The 21,363-nt window shown below is 45.4% G+C and overlaps 1 protein-coding gene across 6 annotated transcripts in view; it reads right to left on the bottom strand.

Moving 5' to 3' along the window:
• The window catches only part of Atp6v0a1 (ATPase H+ transporting V0 subunit a1), a 54,083-nt gene extending 33,183 nt beyond the window's left edge, over nucleotides 1–20,900 (bottom strand). For 3 of the 6 annotated variants that reach the window (XM_032914051.1, XM_032914045.1, XM_032914047.1), the window contains exons 1-8: nucleotides 20,804–20,900; nucleotides 18,312–18,491; nucleotides 12,821–12,899; nucleotides 10,572–10,669; nucleotides 9,931–10,059; nucleotides 4,016–4,119; nucleotides 2,934–3,060; nucleotides 1,007–1,089 (exon numbers count right to left, since the gene is read on the bottom strand). In XM_032914051.1, coding sequence (XP_032769942.1) covers nucleotides 1,007–1,089; nucleotides 2,934–3,060; nucleotides 4,016–4,119; nucleotides 9,931–10,059; nucleotides 10,572–10,669; nucleotides 12,821–12,899; nucleotides 18,312–18,428 — 737 coding nt within the window. In that variant the 5' untranslated portion in view covers nucleotides 18,429–18,491; nucleotides 20,804–20,900. The remainder of the gene's footprint in view (nucleotides 1–1,006; nucleotides 1,090–2,933; nucleotides 3,061–4,015; nucleotides 4,120–9,930; nucleotides 10,060–10,571; nucleotides 10,670–12,820; nucleotides 12,900–18,311; nucleotides 18,492–20,803) is intronic. The other 3 variants (XM_032914048.1, XM_032914050.1, XM_032914046.1) reach the window with 2 other exon arrangements.
• Nucleotides 20,901–21,363: the final 463 nt, after the last annotated feature.

Below are 21,363 nucleotides of genomic sequence, written 5' to 3'. Positions count from 1 at the left end.
TCGGAAAACAATCCTAGCTACTACAGGACAAGTACAACCAGACTGGCCTCGGTGGCAATCAACTCTGGTCACTTATGGGACGTGGCCTGCGGACAGGAATAATGCGGAACAGACTGGACGTTCTCTATAAGGGGCTGGAAAGCTTGCTTGGCAGTTATGAGCACTGCTTCTCTTTCACCAGTGTGGTGGGCCACGCCTGCCCGAAATCCCAATTCTAGGGGATGTGACACTCTTCCTCTGGCCTCCAAAAGCACCAGGCATGCATGTGGTGCACATAACACAGTCAGGTAAGACACTCATAAACACAAAATAAATAAATCCTTGCAAAAGAATGTTGAAAAAATAACTTTAAAAAAAATAGTTTTTATTATAAGTTACTAGGGAAAAATGGCATGGAAAAATTTCTGTTCATAACCAGAGTACCAGAAAGTTTATACAATGCCTATGGCACTATGCTGGCATGTAAACCCACTGTCCTTGAATAAAGGAATTACAACTTTGCTGGATTTTTTGGATAGGGACATGTGTGTGTAGCATATATATATATATGTATGTATGTATGGGCAGGAACATGTATGTGTGTGTGCATGTCTTGGGAACTCAAGTTTGACACCAGGAGTCATTTAGGTGGGGTCTCAATTGACCGAAGTTCGCTCATGCAGAGAACCTAATTCGCCAGCGTGCTCCTGAGATCCCATCGTCAGCTTCTCAAACGCCGGGATTATAGCTGCCATGCCTAGCTGGCACTTATGTGGGCTTTAGGGATCCAAACTCCAGGCCTTATGCTTGTGCAGTGAGCACCTTATCCACAGAGCTATCTCCACAGCCTGAGCCGCCCTTCTGATCCTTGAAAAGTACATAAGCAAAACCTGAGCTAATTCTGATGCTTTAAAATATTCCTAACATCATTCACAGTGTAAAACAGAGCTAACAGGGATCTGGTCACTTTCCTGAGCCTTTAGCAGACAGCACAGTATACCTCTTGGTTGCAGGCGACATCTCTTACCCTTCACAGATTTTCTTGACCCTGTTTTTCAGCTGGTCACCTTGGAAAAAAATGATGAACACGGACTTGTGCACGTAGTCGCCCTGGGCCCCAGAAGGAAAACCAAAGATTCAGAACTCTCAATATGGGTGAAAACTTCCTTTGACACAGTCTACACTGCAGCTCAGGCTGGCCTGGCGTTCACTGTGTAGGTCAGACTGGCCTTGAACTCACAACAGTCCTAGCCCCAGGCTCCTGAGTGCTGGGCTTACAGGCCTAGCTTTAAAGTTCTAGAACAATGAAACCTGGGTGGCCTCAGAACGGATCCTTTGCGGACACAGCCTTCTGTGCTTTACCCTTACCCCATTTCTAAGCTTCGTTTGGAGATATCTGCCCTAGAGCCCAGACTCACAAATCCTTCCTGTTTTCAGATACAACCAGAAGGCTGGGAGAGGCTGAGGATGCTCGGTACAGGGGAGCCTGTTTCTCCAGTTCTACTTCCGTTTCCACAATGACAAAGGCAGAGAGGAAACAGCAGGAAGCCTGTCTGTTCCTGGGCTTAGAGAACCCAGATGAAAAGAGCTGCCTGAATACAAGGCACTAAGTCACTGGCAAAAACAGCGGTGTTCAAGCTCATGAACTGTACTAACTTAGTCTGTGCGGAACAAGAAGGCAGACAACCCTGAATGCCAAGTTCACACCTCAAGTACAAGGGCAGCGAGGAGAAATCAGAAAAAAATACACGTGTGAGCTATTTACCGAGATTCCATTCCTCTGGTTGTCTATAACACCCCACATACAGAGTGTGTACTGCTTTTATAAAAAAAAACAACTTCAGATGGCTACCACAAGATAAAGAGGAAAGAAAGTCAGATGCCAGGCATCAATCCCTAACTCTCCTGGCTAAAACGGGGCCCACTCTTGGCACAGCTGCTCAGCCAGAGACACCAAGCCCTGCTTTCCTGGCATTGTGATAAAATAACCTTCCGGCTGTAAAGAGGAAACCTGACTGAACACCCCTGAGGAGGGCTCCATATTGGACATGGCTACAGACTACAACGCTTCCACAACCCAAGGCAGCCTGAAAAAGTGCACCCCAAGACTGAAGCATTTACACTGTCACCGTGCTTCTACTCAGGGAGGGGGGCAAAAGCCACAGAGTGCTCCCCACCAAAGCTGAGGAATTTCCAAGTTAAACTTCTCCTAGGACAAAAAAAATCCCTTAAAGCATTCGTGAGGTAAGCTAGGTATCAGCTTCTAACTGATACTCAGGCAAGAACAACATGCAGTCGCCATGGCGCATCTGAACCCACGCCATGTAGATGTTGCTATGCACCGTCCTGTCTGTGCCAAGATTCCTCCTTTCCAAAGAGCTGGGTGGGCAAGATCGCTCTCACCATGCATTTATCTGTGCTTAATTAAGTTTCCGATTCTCCCAAGAAGCAAGCAGATAATAGGATCTTGAGAGTAAAGTTTTCATAAAGATTAAGGTTTAAGAAATCTATTTTTTTTTTTCCCAGAGCTGAGGACCAAAGCCAGGGCCTTGCGCTTGCTAGGCAAGCACCCTAAATCCCCAACCCTGAAATCTATCTTTTTATATACAATATTACCAAATTTGGAATGAGGTATCCTGATTTTATGCTAATTTTCACAAAAGGCCATGTTTCTTTCAGCTCAGATTAGTAACAAAAATTATATATAAGCTAAGGTTTAGAATAATAGAGGAAAACATGCAAAAAAAAAAAACCCAGCACTGGTAGAGTTTGAAAACATGTGTGTGTCATGTCTACATATGTGTAGACATGGGAGGCGCTAAGTTGGAGAGAGGGGAGTGAGCCTTCAAGTGTCGGGCCTTGTTCCTTTAGTGGATGGCGGATCTGGGGAACACCACACTATGCTATTGCTCTGGGGTAGACCTACTCCTCAGGACACAATTTCCTTGTCTTACAGTCACGGGATCCTCCAGCGGGTTTTCGATTTCAGCCTGTCTCAGGAACACATTCCCTCGGCACACTCGCCAAAGCATGCGCTCAAAGGTCGGGATCCGTTCCCGGTTAATCACACCAGCTACGAAGCTGTGGGGAGAAGAGTCAGGTTGGGAACTCCAGGCTGGGAGACAGAGCAGGAGAGCGAGAAGGAAGGGAGCTTCTACACTGCACAGGAGACTATGGTCTGCTGCTCTCTTCTTCCTGACATCACCTCTGCACACAGAGGGCTGCCAGAAAGTCCAGACAAACCAGAGAAGGCTCTCGGTGTCTCAGAGCAAAGTGGCTCCCGACAGCAAATCAATCCCTAGACTTATGATTCTACACACACACACACACACACACACACACATATCTACATAGTCACACACACACACACACCTACGTAGTCACACACACATCTACACAGTCACACACATATCTACATAGTCACACACACATCTACATAGTCACACACACACACACACACCTATATAGTCACACACACTACACAGTCACACACACATCTACATAGTCACACACACACACACACCTATATAGTCACACACATCTACACAGTCACACACACATCTACATAGTCACACACACACACACACACTCTAGTCACACACACATACACACACACACGCCCATAGTCACACACACACCTACACAGTCACACACACACACACACACACACACACACACACACCTACACACACACACCTACACACACACACACACCTACACACACACACACACACACACACACACCTACATAGTCACACACACATACACACACACATCTACATAGTCACACACACATCTACATAGTCACATACACACACAGCCTTGGATTAAACCCAGGGCCAGGCCTATCACTGATCCATGTCCCCAGGCCATGCTTTAAATATGATCTCACTGTAGCCGACCCAGGCTGGCCTTAAATGTATGGTCTTCCTGCTTCTGCCTGCTGGGGGTGGGAATCCATGCATGCAGCACTCACTGCTCTTTAGAACAGCTGCAGAGAAGAACTTAACCCCACGGAGACTGAAGTGCTGCTTACCCAAGTCGTAAAGGCGCGCCTCTTCCCATCTCGTTTGGCTCCAGGAGTGATGAGGACTCTTCCAACAGGTCTGGATCCGCCATCTGCTGATGATGCAATTCAGCCTGAATTCACAAATCAATTAATATCTAATGAAAATAGTTAGTGGCATGCAGGGAACGAGGAACCAGGAGATGGGTTCAGAAAATAAAAATGAAAAGAGAAAGAAGAAGGAAGAAAACAAAACAAAACAGAACAAAACAAAAACCCAAAACACCAAAAGATAGAGAAAACCCACAAAAAGAAGAGAAGAGTAATAAGAAAGGACAAAGGTTACACACAAGCTAAAGAAAGCAAAACTCCCCCAGGAAAGCATCTGGGGAAACAGCGAACAGAAGAAAAACATGAAGTGATGGTGACATGTATAAATCTGTTACTAGGTGGAAGTCATTTGTTCTTTAATGTTTTCCTGGCCAGTAAGCCAAAAAGTTCTCCATTTTGAGAGAGAAACAGACAAACAAACAACAAACAAACTCCCAAACAGCTCTGCAGATATTGCGGATACCTCATTTCTAGGCAGCAACCAAGTAGAGTGTGTCTGTGAGAGCATGCAGGAGGTGGGACACTCTTTCAAGTAAGCGGCGACCTGGAGCTAGAAGGGGCACAGCTAGGCTAGCCTTTGGTAAATGCAGAACATGAGGACTGTCAGCATGGCCACACACAAATGCCTCAAATCACAGGATTTAAAGAGAGCTTCTTCACAAGGATAAGAAGTGCAGCAGCTGGACAGTGTTGAGCCTCTGTTGCCCTCATAAAGGCAAGATAAAAGTAAAATTTCTAATGGTTATATTTTCTGACTACAAATCTAGTGATACTGAAAAATCTGTACAGACTTACACCAGAAAACAACAACCAGTAAATAAAGGGCCACAGATAAACAGTCTAGAGTTACTGGCCTTGCTTAGTTGGTGAAACTTAAAATGACTTCCACTAGGACAGTTTATACAATGAAATGAAGGCAAAGGATTTCCTACAGAGGTCTGTTGTTTCTCGCCTCTCTCCCTTTAACACCTCTAGTCTCATTGGAATGGAGAAGCTGCATTAGAACATGAACTCTGATCAGCTTCTTCACTGCCTAATCTACCGAGCTGTAATATCCACCTCCACTGCCTAATATACCCAACTGCAATATCCACCTCCACTGCCTAATCTACCCAACTGTAATATCCATGCGCTATGTGTATGACCAAAGATTAGAAGAAGCTAGAACAATCTTCCCATTCAAAGCAATCAAAACACCAGGGGACATTCCCTTTCATTTTCATTCCAAATTTCAATCTCACCTTAATCCTGTCAATTAAACTACAAGGGGGAACAAAGGCACATGCTTGCTTTATATGGTAAAGTCATGGACCATACATATAACAAACAACAGTGTAAACCAGATAATTCTGAAAGGCAAAAAAATAACAGTAATTGTTTTGGGAAGTTAGGATCAGGGCTGATCATTATTATTATTATTATTATTATTATTACTATTACTATTACTATTATTACTATTATTACTAGGCACATGGAGCAAAGGAATATTGCCATGTGATTAGAATTTAAGGTGAGATAATGGGAACATTGGTTATTACTGGTTATTGCATTTCTGTCAAATGGGAAGATAAGGGTTTCTTTTTTCAACCAGGAAACAAATCAGTCAGCTGAAAGCAATCTGAATCGTCAAATTACCATATTCCCATGGTTATTGGGGTGTCCACTGGCAAAGTGAAAAGCACTAACTTTTCCCCACAAGACTCTCCTACTGGCTTTACATGGTTCTCAGAACCTGGCTTTTACTAGCGTGAGATGTGTGCTTTTACACGGGACAGCAGACAAGAACAGACTGTACTTAGACTCAACTGCTCCAAAGATGCTATCTGTAGCTGAGACTTAAAAAAAACCCAGGCGAATCAAAATTAAACAGAAAGATCAAATTCTAAATACTAATTTCATCACTTCCTATTTAAGAGCACCAAGTCTTAGATAGGAAACTCAAAAAAATTATAAATAAAATTTTGCTTGTTGGGAGATTGCAGTGACCAGAACTAAGAGCCTGTATAAAAAAGATCTAAAAGGGGTTGGGGATTTAGCTCAGTGGTAGAGCACTTGCCTAGCAAGCGCAAGGCCCTGAGTTCGGTCCCCAGCTCTGGAAAAAAGAAAAAGGAAAAAAAAAAAGATCTAAAAATAAAACATGATCACAGAGACCATGGTGCACTCGTGCGCTCGCGCTTTCTCTCTCTCTCTCTCTCTCTCTCTCTCTCTCTCTCTCTCTCCGTCCCCCAAGGTTTATTTCTTTTATATGCATTGGTGTTTTGTCTGCATGTATGTCTATCTGTGTGAAGGTGCCAGATCCCGTGGACCTGGAGTCACAGACAATTGAGAACTGCCTGTGTGGGTGCTGGGAACCAAACCCAGGTCCTCTAGGAGAGTAACCAGTGCTAGTGTCCTCTAGGAGAGTAACCAGTGCTAGTGTCCTCTAGGAGAGTAACCAGTGCTAGTGTCCTCTAGGAGAGTAACCAGTGCTAGTGTCCTCTAGGAGAGTAACCAGTGCTAGTGTCCTCTAGGAGAGTAACCAGTGCTAGTGTCCTCTAGGAGAGTAACCAGTGCTAGTGTCCTCTAGGAGAGTAACCAGTGCTAGTGCTCTCACCCACGGCACATCTCTCTAATAATGACAATACTGCCAAATCCTCTAAGTCACCTGTTCTTTCTCTGGGTTGTCCCTTCTCTGTTGGGAACACTGAGAACACACCTTACAGAACTTCAGCTCTGTCTGTGGCAACTCAATATAAGCAGCACGTCCCGTCAAGCTACGTCAGCTACTGCGTGCACTTTAACTGTCCGGCTACAGCGAGAAAGAAATGAAATGTTGCTACTTGAAGCATTCACCCAGAGGAGATGGCGGATGGAAAAGAAAAAGAAAGAAAGCAGATGGGAGGTAACGGAGGGGGAGGGAGGCGGGGTCTGCATGCCATTAACCATTACTTTCCCAGTCTTCTTTACGCTCGCATATGTTATGGTGCTTATGGTAAAAGATGTAGAGAAACCTCTCCAGCTCTTACAGTTCTTCATAAGCAAGAAGACTAGAAAAGGATAATCATTAATAAATCATCTTAAACGCTCTGGGCAAGAAATGGCTACGCTGAATTCACAATCATCTTAAATCGTAAGATTCAACATACGTTTACCATCCCCTTTCTACACACCCTGCCAATTATTATCACCAATAGGAAAGCGTCATTTTTCTGATTTAGCCACTTTTGACTGATTACTCTGAGTTATTGATTGAAGTCACCCAATTATAAGAGAAGAGGAGAGGTTTGTGGTTGGCAGTGGTTGGCAAAATTTGCAAACATGAAGCAAAATCTCATTTCACACTGAATTTCCCGCATCTGAGGTCCGAGGTTTGCTCACCTTTCTGTGTGGCTTAAGTGTGCACCTGCACATACAATGTGATCACTCAGTGAGACTTTGCCTCTGGTAAGGGCAGCGGCAGCGTCTGCGATCGCTATTTGGTAGCGGGGGCAAGGTCTATGGAAAGGGACCTGGCTGAGACGGTGCAACAGCGGCAAGAATGGGCCAGGTGCCGGCTGCGAGTGGTGAGAGAAAGCATGGTGATTGTGGCCGGAGACTGCACTGCTGGGTCGTGCTTGAAATGAAGGGAGATTGATGAAAAAAGCGGTGGAGAAGCTCTCACAGCCAAGGCCTTATGCTCAAAGCGCCTGGGAGATCGGGGCTGGGGTGGCTTAGCATAAGAGAGAGAGAACCCACCCTGGATAGAGCGTGAAGGCCATACAGACTTGGAGTCTCTTTTTAGGGCACTTAACGTTTAGACTTAATAATCATAAAGAAATAAAGTCCTATTTGTGTTCTTTTCTTTCTGGTTGTTTGTTTGTTTGTTTGTTTTTGAGAGAGGGCCTTACACAGCGCAGTATGGACTCAAACCCTCCATAAAGCAGAGGCTTGTTTTGAATTCCTGGTCCTCTCGTCTCTGCCTCTCACCGCCACACCCGGGGCCTAACTGCGCTTTTGAAGTACAACTCGTTTTTCTAAATGGTTCATCTTATTTTTAGTGATTTCTTTTGAGGGGAGTTGGGGGGCGGGAGAGAGTTTCACTGTATAGCTTGGGCTGGCCTTGAGTTGGCAATCAGGGGGACCTCAAATTCAAAGCCTGCCTGAGCGATGTAATGAGATCCTTTTCCTCACTGCTGCATGACTCGTAAGAGAAGCCGCAAATGAATTTAAAAGTAGCTAAGCTTTGACTATGAGGCCAGGTAGGATATACCAGGGCAGCCTGGGCACATTTGGAATAGAACGGATCTGTGAGCGTACGCAGGGATATGCTCAAGGGTCCCCCGAGCATAACCAATATAACCGGATGACATAGCCTTCGACTGAAGGGGTCTTTCCCAGCCTGAACTTCATCAGGAGTAAGTACTCGTTATACACTCGAGGAGTTAACAGATAAGAATACATCAATGTGTGGCAGTGAGCATCCAGGGGTCCACGTTCAGTGGGATCAGATGGCAGGAGTGCTCACTGAGCGTTGATCTCATTACCTCAGGCCTCCTAATGTGGCCAGGCTCAAAACTCTCAGCTTCGGTGGCAAGCAAATAGGAAATGTCTATTACTTTACAACCAGATCTCTACTCCTGGGAAGACGAGGTAGATACATTCCTAGGAACTTTCCTCATCTCCTTGTCTCCCTCCACAGACTCCTTGGAGTCCGAATCAAAAGCCCTGGCTACTAAAGAATGTATCACATCCTCGGCAGACTTCTCTCCACCCAGTGGTTTTCAAAGTAGCATGCCTGAGTTCAAACATGTTAAAAGCCAGCTGGGCCCTGTCCCTGCCGGCCCTGGTTTCTGACTCAGCAGGTCTGCGGTGGGGACTGAGTCTTTACACTTCTCCCAAGGTTCCAGGTGAGGCTGTTGTTGCTGGCTGGAAACCTTGACAACTGTGGAGGACTCTTCTCTTCTCGAGAGAGGCAGATTAAAAGTGAAACCGAGAAAGCTACTGATTGAAATGGGTCCTCCATATCTAAAAATCTTTGTCAAGGATTTTGTCGAGTAAAGGAAATAAACTTTCTCGGTGAACACAGTAACAGTAACTAGGGTGATATATATAAAGTGTCTAAAGTTTGGCAAAGATACCTGTTAGACCATCAGAAAAAACACATCTGGATTGGAAGCGAATGTTCCTTGCTAAGATTAATTAGGAGAAGGAAGCCATCAGCAGACCTGAGCTAACTCCTTTGGGGGTTTGGGAGGGGTCTCTTTAGAAAGCTGCCGTTTGGCAACTCAGTCCCTGTATATTAAACCCGGGAATTTAGTCATATCTTTCCTTATAAATAATAAACTGTGCTATGGGAAAATGCAAGCTAGCGTCATATCGCTATTTCCATAGGATACCATGAAAACTCGGAGAAGACAGTGACCTGAGACCTGAAGTACTGAATGACTCCCAAATGTGGGGAACAAAATAATTTCATGACTAAAGGTCTGGAGGTAGACATTTCACTGTAATTTTGGGCGTAACCAGACTTGTTTCTCCAGGGCCATATAAATTATACTTACCTTATAACACATAGCTGGAGGCATCACTCAAACATTTCAACTTACTTGCTGGAGGTGCCTTCCTGGCCCCACCCCACCCCCACCCCACCCCCGTCCTGAGATGAAAGCTGGCAGGGAATGTAAAAAACATAGGAAGCCGTGGCTGGCTGTGTACTACATGGAAAATGGAACACGTTCTGACATTCTTTAACTAAAACAGGGTGCAAAATGGCATTGCTTCCAAACTAACGGGCTAAAATAATCACTGGGATCAAAACATGGCCCACTTGCGCAGCTATACCAAGCTGCCCATACTAGAAGAAACAATAGTCTGACCTCATCGAAAAACTGCTGAGTTTTGCGCAGTATAAATTTTAATTCAGTCAGTTCCAGGAAGTTTCGCTTCAGAGCTTCCTGGTTAGTGTTGATTTCCTTCAGTTCGTTTTCAATCTTCTCGAAATTGGCCTAGGGTTTTTTTAAAAAGAAAAGAAAGAAAGAAGAAAGAAAGAAAAGGGGAAAAAATTAAGAGGTTAACTCAAATTCAGCTTGCTGTGCTCACTCTAAAAGACATTAACTGAATTTGTACCCCCAATTGTTGCCATGGTAACGAATTATCTACAACTTCAAATGCTGTGATTCCCCACCCCCATCCCCAGCAACTTTAAGGAAAACATTTCACTTAAAAGAGCCTTTGTCTACAGATTCCACTATAAACTCAGCGATAATTCAGGCACTCAAAAATATCAAAGACCCGTTTAGTATGTGAGGGCCATCATCAACGAGGGCTCAGTAAACCAGTAAGCATGAACTCGGTACTCTATGATGTTATCTCTGTGAGCTGCTGTTTGTCAGTCCCCACCTAGAAAAAGCTGACAATGAAAAGCAACGCTCACAAGGTTGGCAAGAACTCCTTTGTGCCAACCGGTCAGGAAGGCGATTCCTGCATTAATGTAGAAAGTCATCTGGGAACTGTTTACCTCCAAGTCGATCATGTCCCGGGGAAAGGGCACCTCCGGGTTCTCTCCAGTGTCCATAATTGGGATGTTAGCTTTTCTTATCTCTTTCTCAACAAACCCTGGAAGATAGAGGCAGAGCATTCATGTGGAGTGCGAGTGCGCGCGTGCCTGGAATTCTCATGGAAAAAACACACCTACAGAGATGTGACGCCTGGCTAGAAAGAGCTTCATTCTAAGAACTGGCGAACAAAAGAAGCAGCTTTTCCCACATGCACAGCCAGGGCTGACTTGTTGGTAGTTTAAAACCGGCTGGCAGTCCCTTCACCTCTCCCTCTACCCTGCGCATGTCACTTCCTTCAGGTATGATAGCTCTCTTTACAAGTATTATTGGTCAATCAAGGCACCAGAAGAATTCGGAGTTAACAGAGCATTTGACAGTTCTAGGTCAAAAAGATTCATTTAACTTAGAAACAATTGGGTCATTTTTTTAAACATCAAAAGCCAAAAATTAAGCATAAAAGGACCCAAAACATTGAAAGAGAAAAGCGTTTCTATGACAACTACTGACTCCCTCATCCCCCACCCCAGAATAGGGACCAATTTACCTATCAGTTTGGCAGAGTGGCAAGAGCCTGGGTTTGGAGCCAGACAGAATGACCTAGTTTCAAATGCTGGCTCCATTACGACTGCTTGTGCCCTTGAGTATGTTAAGGAAATTACAGGCCCCTTAGTATTATTTCACGAGGGTAACACCTATCTTTTTTTTTTTTTTTTTGAGACACTGTCTATGTAGACCAAACCGGTGGAACTAAGAGAGATCCTAAGTCTCTGAGTACAGGGATAAAAGGCATTTGCCACCACATCTTAAAAGCATGTTGGGGTTGGGGATTTAGCTCAGTGGTAGAGCACTTGCCTAGCAAGTGCAAGGCCCTGTTCGGTCCCCAGCTCCGGAAAAAAAAAAAAAACATTAAAAGTATGTTGTGGGGAATGAATGAAGTTTTCACCACTCCTCAGTACCCTAACTGTAAAGCCTTAGAGAATGTTACGCTTTTGACCAACTGCTCAGATGGCGTCTAAAGTTGATAGTGTTCTGAGTCCTACCGTTCAGAATTCTGTAACATAGTTCTGCCACGGCAATCTGGCTGGGCCGAGGTGGTGCACGCCTTGAACCCCAGTGCTTGGGAGGCAGAGGCGAGTGAATCTCTAAGGGTGAGGCCAGCCTGGTCTACAGAGAGAGTTCCAGGATGGCCAGGGTCCCACAGAGAAACCCTATCTTAAAAAAACAAAAAACAGGGGTTGGGGATTTAGCTCAGTGGTAGAGAGCGCTTGCCTAGCAAGCACAAGGCCCTGGGTTCGGTCCCCAGCTCCGAAAAAAAGAAAAAAGAAAAGAAAACAAAACAAAACAAAAACCAAAAAAACAAATACAACAAAACCCCCTGAGAATCTAAGAGTAGTGGCATATACAGGCAACCAAAGTACTTCAGAGAAGCCGAGGCAGGAGAATCATTGCCTGGGCTAGCTCTAGCTAGCTACACAGAGTTCCAGTGAGGCCTGAGTTACTGTGTCAAAGAGTAAAAGAAAAAACCAATTCAACAACAACAAAAACCAACCGCAATGTTTCCGGCCTGTCGTCTGAACAACCTTAAGCACCACCTAGGTCAAAGTCCATAAAATCTATTTACATATAAGAAGTTCGGGGGGTTGGGGATTTAGCCCAGGGGTAAGGCGCTTGCCTAGCAAGCGAAAGGCCCTGGGTTCGGTCCCCAGCCCCGGAAAAAAAAAAAAAAAAAAAAAAAAAAAGAAGTTCAGCTTAATGTTGTGGTTGCAGATTTTTTTTCCCTCTCCTTTTTTTACAATCTTTTAACAAATTTGTTTATATTGCGTACATAAACGCGTGAGTGTGGCGGTCAGAGGCCACTTTGCCCTCTAGGGAACTGGTTCCTGACTTAGCTGCTTCCTGCCAGTGTACTGTACTCCACGTTAGCTGGCCCGCAAGTCTCCCCCTCCCACCTCACTGTAGGAAGGCTGAGCTTGCACATCTGGTTCTTATCTATTTGTTGTTGCTTACTGAATACGCTGCAGAGGGCCAGCAGGCCGGATGGTCACTAGGACCCTGCTGGCAGCTACTTCTGGCTTTCTTTCACTCAGGCTTGGGGCCTGCACTCCTGATTCTACTGTAGAGTTTTTATTCCTTTACTGAGAGGACTAATGACTAACGTGCGACAAATGGCTCGGCAAGGGGATGTCATACGAGACCGCATTGCACATACGGAGTTTTCGATCCATTTCTTCACATCTTCTAACTTCATTCACAAATTTCCTCTGGAAAACATTCACATCTGGATTTAACTGAAAGAACAAGAACAGGACAGCAAGACTTTAAATGCCAAGTCTACATTCTGTGTTATAAGCAGCACATGCCGTGAATGGAAACGTAATTTTGAACCAGTGTATAACGCAACTCTAATCAAGATTGCCCACTGATCAATACAAAGGCTTTGTGTTGGTCACACAGGCAAAGCTAAAAGCCTCCTTTGTTACGGCAGCACAAGACAAATTAACCAAAGCAGTGAGCTCCCTTCCTTCCCTCTGCCTGGAACTTGGGCAGCTAAGTCATAGGCGCTCAGCTTGGGAAAACATGAAGGTAAATACCTGTTCTTCTGCCCCAGGTTGTCACCTTCTGGTAGCAGTCTGAGTTTACTCATGCACTAAAGCCGTAAGGAATACCACCTCACACCTGTTAGAATGTTAGAAAGATGGGAGCCAGGCTTGGGGGGTACACACTGTGATTCCCAACTCTGTAGAAGCAGGGTGATTGGGAGTTCAAAGCTAGCCTGGAGAGCAAAGCGAGTTCTAAGCTAGCCTGGGCTACATAGTAAGACCTGTCTAAAAAGATGAGTGTTATGAGTTGATGAGGATGTTGACAAAAGAGAACTCTTGTGTATTGTTGATAGGAATATAAATTAGAATGGGCAGAACTACCAGACAATCCAGCAGGCCCACTTCTGGGTACACACAGAAGAACGGAAATCAATATGCAGAGCTATTCCGAGTAACTAATATATGCAATCAACCTGCCAAGAGGTGTATGGACAAAGAAAACATGGGGTGCTATACTGAATGAAATACACCAGGCACATTGAGTCTTACCTACACATACAATTTTATGTTGTTATTTAGAATTTTCAAAAAGATGTTTATGTGTATAGGTGGTACATCTACATGAATGCTTGTGCACCATGGGCATTCAAGGTGCCCTCAGAGGCCAGAAGAGGGTATCAGATCCCCTGGAACTAAAATTAAAGATGGTTGTGAGCTACCATGTGGGTGTTGAGAGCCAAACCTGACTCTCTGGAAGAGCAGCCACTGCTCTCAACCTCAGAGCCGTCTCTCCAGCCTCCTACATGTACATGTTAGAGGCTTGAATTCACAGAAGTATTGAGAGGAAGGTGGCCACCAAACGGCTACTGGAGAGGGAGAAAAAGAGGAAGTGTGGTGAGGAGGGGAAGATGTAGGTCAAAGTTCACAGATTTTCAGATAGAACGGAATAGGGAGGAACTGTCAAGTAGCTGACCAAAGGGTAAAAAGTTTGAGCTATTAGGGATACATTTTTAAAAAAACATTTACTGGGGTTGGGGATTTAGCTCAGTGGTAGAGCGCTTGCCTAGGAAGCGCAAGGCCCTAGGTTCGGTCCCCAGCTCCGAAAAAAAGAACCAAAAAAGCCCCCCCAAAAAAACCCAAAAAACAAAAAAACAAAAACAAAAAACCATTTACTTATGTACTTTGTGTGAGTGTGAGTGTGTGTGTGAGTATGTGTGTGAGTGTGTGAGTGTAAGTGAGTGAGTGTGTGAGTGAGTGTGTGAGTGTGTGTGACTGTGTGAGCGTGTGTGAGTGTGTGTGTATGTGTGAGTATGTGTGTGTGAGTGGTGGTGTGTGTGTGGTGAGTGTGTGTGTGGGAGGAGGTGTGTGGTGGTGTGTGTGTGTGTGTGTGAGTGTGTGTGGTGTGTGTGGTGTGTGTGGTTAGTGTGTGTGTGCGTGTGTGTGTATGTGTGTGTGAGTGGTGTGTGTGTGAGTGTGTATGGGTGTGTGAGTGAGTGTGTGTGTGCGTGTGTGAATTCGTGTGCATATGTGTGGGTGCATGCTAGCCTAGTGCACATGTGGAGGTCGGAGGGTAAAGTTGCAGGAGCTGATTTACCCTTCTACCATGTGGTTCCAGGGTTCGAACTCAGGTTGTCAGCCCTGACAAGAAGTGTTATTACCGGCTGAGTCTTCTTGCCGACTCCAGGACTACATTTTATCTCTATGTTCGTTTGCACGTGCGTGTGTGTGTGGTATAGGTACCCATGGAGAAGAGAACATCTGATTCCACATAACTGGAGTGATGCGACACTGGGAACCAAACTTGGCCCCTCTGTAACAGCAGTTAGTGCTTTAACCACTGAGCTATCTCTCTAGCCCAAAAATAAACCACTGCAAGGTGGACAAGACAGCTCAGTGCGTAAAGGAGTATGCCTGGAGACAAAGCAGGCTCGATGGTCTGAGTTCAGCCCTTGGAGCCTCCATAAAGCTAGAGGGACGGCATCGATCCCAAAAAACCGTCCTCTGACCTTCATATGTGTGACACACAGACACACACACAGACACACACACACACACACACACACACACCACCACCACCAGCTTTCGGAAGTATGACCTCAGATTATTTATTAATTATACGAGGGATAAGATACTTTTACACTGGAGACATCTAAGAACTAATACATTAACCAAGTGATCAAATTTACCTTTAATAATAGAACAGGGCTGGGCTCAGCTCAGTCAGCAAAGAGCCTGATGTGACCCTGAGAGCCTGCGTTCACTATCTAGAACCCAGGGAAGAAAGCTGGACAGGCACCAGGTTCAGCGAGGAAACCATGTCTCAAAAACTAGGGTGGAAGTAGGGTAGAAGTGGCCCAAGCCTTTAATCCCAGCACTCAGGAGGCAGAGGCAGGCAGATCTCTGTGAATTTGAGGCTAGCCTGGTCTATAGAGTTCCAGGACATCCAGGGCTATACAGAAAAAACTAAAATAAAATACTAAGTAACTGTGGAATATATCTGATATTGGCCTCTGGCTTCTGCACACATGTATATACATGTGCACATGCAAGTGTATACAAAGAAACACATATACAAATACACACACACACACACACACACACACACACACACACGCACACACACACAATAGTAGAAGACCAGCAGAGTAGGCACACCTAAGCATTGAGGAGGCTGAGGCAGAAGGGACTGTTGTGAGTTCAAGGCCAGTCTGACTACTATGAGTTCCAGACCTGTCCATGCAAGCCCTCGTCACAAAAAGAAGCAGGGCAGGGAACAGGAGGGGAGGAAAGAGGGGAGTGGGGGGCGAGAGAAAAAGAGAGAGGAGAGTGAGTTAGGGAGAGCACCTAGGACACATGGGGAATTTTTACAAACCTCCCAAGTCAATAATCAAAAGTCAGGGAACCCCACAGACAGCTATAGGCAGAGGAAAGGGACACACAGGTCACAGAAGAGAAAAGGCCCTGTCCCTGAACAGACAAAAGGTTTCCAGCTGTACATACAGAAAGTGCAGAGTAAAACAAGAGCCCACTGCATACCTATAAAATCATTATTTATAGACCTATTGACATTTGAACCTGACAGCCAACAGGAGCATAGCACATGCGTGCTTCCATTGTGACAGACGCTATGACAGCATCAAAAAATGCTAAAGATGTATATGATACTTGGTGGTGCCTCTGTGAGGTGTGTGTGTCTGTGCACGTGTGCGTATGTCTAGGCACACTCACACACAGATGCCAGAAGTCAACCTTGGATATTGTTCTTCAGGAGTTTGTTTTGGTTTTGCTTTCTGAGATAGGATCTCTGAGTCGAACCTGAGGCTTACTGAGGAGGCTGCACCCTCTGGCTAACAGGCTCCAGGATACACATCTTAGCCTCCCTCGGGCTGGAATCGCAAACACGCGCTACCTACCACAGCTACCTTTTTAGAACTAGGGATTCAAAGAAGGTCGTCGTGTCATGTGGCAGGCATTTTATCAGCTAGGCTGCCTCCGCAACCCCACAATGACCTTTTAGTTACAGAGACGACCTAGCAGTGGTTGGCCCAGAACTTACCACAGAGACCATGTTGGCTTCCCAAGGACTGTGAGGGGATTGGCGATGCGAGTGATCATGCCTGGCTTTGGTTTTTAGGTTTGTGTTTAAAGAAAAAGACAAGTGCATTGAAGACACAGAGGGTACAGCGATAGTTCCAGAAGTACCACCTGCTGGCTAACTTCCTGAGAGATTGCCAGCTCTGGGATTTTTATGAGTCAACCCTGCTGGTTTCTGATCATCTCTTGTTTAATTCACACATTCATTCCAACCAAGCAATGTGGATACCTTATATAGGCACTAAAGACACAAAAATGTGAGAAAAACAGAGAGTGTGCTCGTCTCCGTGGGGCTGAGATCATTGTGAGGAGAGACTTAAATCAACTGTTCCCATTGATAAATGTCAAGTTGTGACCATTATAAAGTCTATGAAAAGTACCTGGAACTCTGAGCTGACAGGATCTGAGTCACCCTGCCCCACTCCTGACTGCCACAGCCTTCATCATGTGCACCGTGACTTCTTGCTCAGATTATAAACTCCCAGAACACACACACGCACACACACACACACACATATAAATCAGAAACTGTCTTTTTAGTTTTGAGATCCTTCCCTAATATCCAAAACAGTGAATTATTAGTATATGCTTATTTGAGTACTATGTAAGTTTTGTTGATGTACCTAGATGTCTCAGATGTTGTTTTAATTTTTTCCTATTAGCTCTTACTATATGAGAAACTGCAAGGGGCTTGGGGGGGTGTTTTTTGTTTTGTTTTTGTTTTAAATATCAGGCTGTAGTATTAAGGAGATCCAGACAAAGTAAAAAATTTTCTACCAGCATTCCTAACAACTACTTCAAGAGTACTTAAAATAGGGGGCTGGAGAGATGGCTCAGTGGTTAAGAGCACTGACTGCTCTCCCAGAGGTCCTGAGTTCAATTCCCAGCATCCACATGGTGGCTCACAACCATCTGTAATGGAATCTGATGCCTTCTTCTGGTGTGTCTGAAGACAGAGACAGTGTACGCATATACATAAAATAAATACTAAATATTAAAAAAAAAAGAGTACTTAAAATAGTTTTCTTCTTTTTCCCCCAGACAAGGTCTCAGGTAGCTCAGGCTGGCTTCAAACTTATTATGTAGCCAAGAACAGCTTTGAATTCATAATACTGCTTTTTTACCTCCCAAGTGCAGACAGAGATCACTGGCCATTTCCCATCATGCTTAGTATTTTTGTTTTGGTTGAGTTTTTGGTTTCCTCCTCTTCTTCCCCGTCCTCCCCCCTCCCCCTTCTCCCCCTCCTCCTCCTCCTAGACAAGGTCTCATTCTGTAGCCCAGGTCCATCACCTTATTGCCTCAGCCTCCCAAGTGCTAACATTCCAGAGATGAACCACCATGCCCCACTGTGAAGATGATCGTCCAAGGAAAAATTAGCAAAAACCATTTTCATCTCTAGAAAGACAAAAGCCAACCTGAGCTTATGTCTGCCAGTGCTAAACCAGTGCCACGCTGTTACTTTGCAAGTAAAAAAAAAAAAAAGGAAAACCCTCACGATAAAGCCATTAAACATGACAAACAAGAACAGTGCAACGGTACTCAGAAGGCAGCTTCACTTTCACTTACATCCCGGAACTGAACCTTTCCAAGTTCTCCTAATTCACTGACACAACAATAAGCAGCTTCGGACTGGAGGAAGAGCTGGGCCAGGGTCATCTCCTCGCTTCGGAAAAGCTCCCCCATGGTGGCGATGGTAGTTCACTCCAATCTGAGGCGAGAGACCAAGGCGGTGGCTTGAGAATTAACCTACAGGACCAAGAACAAACAATACCCTAGGTGAGGTCCTTCTTTTGCATGCCCTGAGGGTAAGTCATAAGAGCACTCTTGCTTTCTAGCTTAGAAGGGTGCAAAAGAGAAATTGCCAGAAGCATTTACTAAATCCCAGACTAGGGAGTCTAGACTGGGGCATTTCCTTTGTGATCACGGAATCAGGATTGACGACAGTGTCTTGGAGCAACGCAATATAAAAGAATATACACAGAATAAGGACAGGAACTGAGAACCCCAAAAAGTTCTTCAATATGAAGCAGGGACACTGACAGTACCTGCAGGTTTGGTTTTATTTTGTTTGAGACAGGGTCTTTTATAACCCGAAGCCTGCCTCAAACTCAATGTATAGTGGAGGTTGGCCCTGAACTGTCTCCCACCTGTTTTTGTTTTTGTTTTGCTTTTTTTTTTTTTTTTTTTATACAAGGTTTCCTCTGTGTAGCCCTGGCTGATCTGAAACTCACTCTACAGATCAGGCTGGCCTCGAACTGACAGAGCTCCACTTGCTTCTCTGCCTCCGAGTACTGGGACCGTGTGCCACCACCAACGGCAGGCAGTGCCTCCATTTCTTTAGAGCTGGGATTATAGGGATGTGCCAACATGCCCAGAGCCTTTTCTCGTTACTGTTTGCTTTTTCACACTTGGCACAATTTTCTTGCTAAAACCATCCTCTTTCTAGTTTCATTTTGGGGTTGTTTTTGTTTTGTGAACAGGAAACAATAAAAAAAGACTTTAATTACTCTCTTTTTTTTTTTTTTTTTTTTTTTTTGGTTCTTTTTTTTTCGAGCTGGGGACCGAACCCAGGGCCTTGCGCTTCCCTAGGCAAGCGCTCTACCACTGAGCTAAATCCCCAACCCCTTAATTACTCTCTTATATAAAAGATCTGACTAGCTTCCCCTCTCACTGGCAATGCCCACTTCCGTCACCTAAAATTCCCAGCACTATCCTATAGCTCTGGCTAAAAGGACCGAGCTTCCAAACTCCTGGGAAAACAGTATTCCTCGGCTAAGGAATCCCAACATATTCGCATCACTTTAAAAAGACAAAGGAGCCCACACAGCGTAGTTTCAATACAGGCATGACAGGAAAACGTTGGTAATGACAAAGCACTTTTTACAAGCCAGAGCCTCTGTTCCACCTCCGCAGCTTCCTACGACTCATCCCCATCCTCAAGACAACTGCCTTCTCCCATCTGTCACGTCTCTCCTAGGAGCCTGAAGGTTTCCGGTCAGGTCAGCAGTTGGCGCTATCAGTGGTACTGAAATTGCAATTTTTTATTCGCGATAAGTTCCCTTCAGTTTACGTACAACAGCATCCGCAATATCGATCCTCAGCAGATCATACACTGAATTACCTTTAATGCCGTAATGGCATGCATACTCCGTGTTAACTGATAGGTAAGGCTGATGTTTCAGAGAAGATTTGCTCTTCGGGAAGGCAGGAAGACATTTTGAGGAACCCGACAACAAATCCTTTCTGCATTTGGCATTCAAGGTCAGCAAAACAACACGCTCGACTAAAGCAAGCATTTCTCAAGAGATTACGCTGGATTGACTTAAGAATCTGAATCACCAACATCAACTATAACCAGTCCTCTCCACCTTGAACAAGGATAGCCACAACTTCAAAATAAATGAAATCATGTCTGACAGGCATAGACCAGGAGCTGACAGGGATGACAGCCTCCCAAGAGTTGCCGCCCTCCTCCTGTTCCTTCATGATTACAGGCCTCTCCAAGACTATCTCTACACCCACTGAAACCAAACACAAAACGAATTTGGAAAAGCAGATTCCGGGGGTCGCGAAATGAAATACGAAGAAAGAGTAATTCTGCAAAAGGGTGATCCACACCTAAGGTCCTCCCAGGAGGACTCTCGCTCACGTTTTCCAATCCTCCCTTCCTAGCAGGGAGCATATATCGTTCACCTCTTCATTTCTGGGCTGCACAGTGAGAAAGCAGAAATTTTCTGGACCAGGCATAACCTGTCTCTTGGTTAAGGGAGAAATCCCCAAATTGTAAGACCCTTTAAGAAATCCCCCCCAGTTCCCTCTGCCTATCCAATCCCCTCTGTCCTTTCGCCTCCTCCCTCCCGGGTTATCCCTAGGCAGTGGCCCTCCAGTTCCTCTGCCCACAGGAAGGGTGTCCAAAGAGGGAGATGAGCCCCCCATATTTCTCTCAGAGACCTAAGATCCGGGCTAATTCTACTGACAAGCGTCCGAGATATCGGAGTGCGCTCCACGTCCCCTCGAAGGCCCCTCGGGGAAGCGCTCTTTTTACAACCCTCGCTCACCTCTCGCCCGCTCCGCCGCCGCGACCGCAGCCGCCGCAGCAAAGCCCCCGGCTCAGGCTGAGCAGAGTCGCGGACCAGCGTACGCAAGCAAGGCTCCGCCCCCACGCCACCATCGAGTCCCGCCCCCAAGATGACTTCATCTCAGTTGACCAATGAGACATTGCCTCTCCCGTGCTGCCTCAGTGCAGTCTATGGGGCTCGGGCGAGTCCTGGTGTGCGGTCGCCATCTTTGTTCCGGCGTTGTGATTTCTATCTCAGACTGGAAGCCATCGGGGCTGGGCGTGTGACTTTTGAAGTGTTTGCCTTCTGAGCTCATCAGAATCCTTTCTCTCTGCTATCCTCGGACTTTCCATCTCACCTGCCATCTCTACTTTCCAGAGAACCCTTTCACAACCTTTTCTTAGAGAAAGCAGCATAAAAGAAATGGGCACATTTTAGAATGATCTGAGAGCTGCAAGGGGCCTCAAAGCTCGTTTTCTCTACATATACGCATCCTTTGTCGTTCTTAGACCTCTGAAAATATTTGAACCCCAAACTGGAGGGCGACTTAAGATAAATCC

Source organism: Rattus rattus, chromosome 9 (assembly GCF_011064425.1).
Source record: "Rattus rattus isolate New Zealand chromosome 9, Rrattus_CSIRO_v1, whole genome shotgun sequence".
NCBI classification, from domain to species: Eukaryota; Metazoa; Chordata; class Mammalia; order Rodentia; family Muridae; genus Rattus; species Rattus rattus.
Note: the sequence above shows the minus strand (reverse complement) of the source record. Positions and strands in the feature narration are given on the sequence as shown.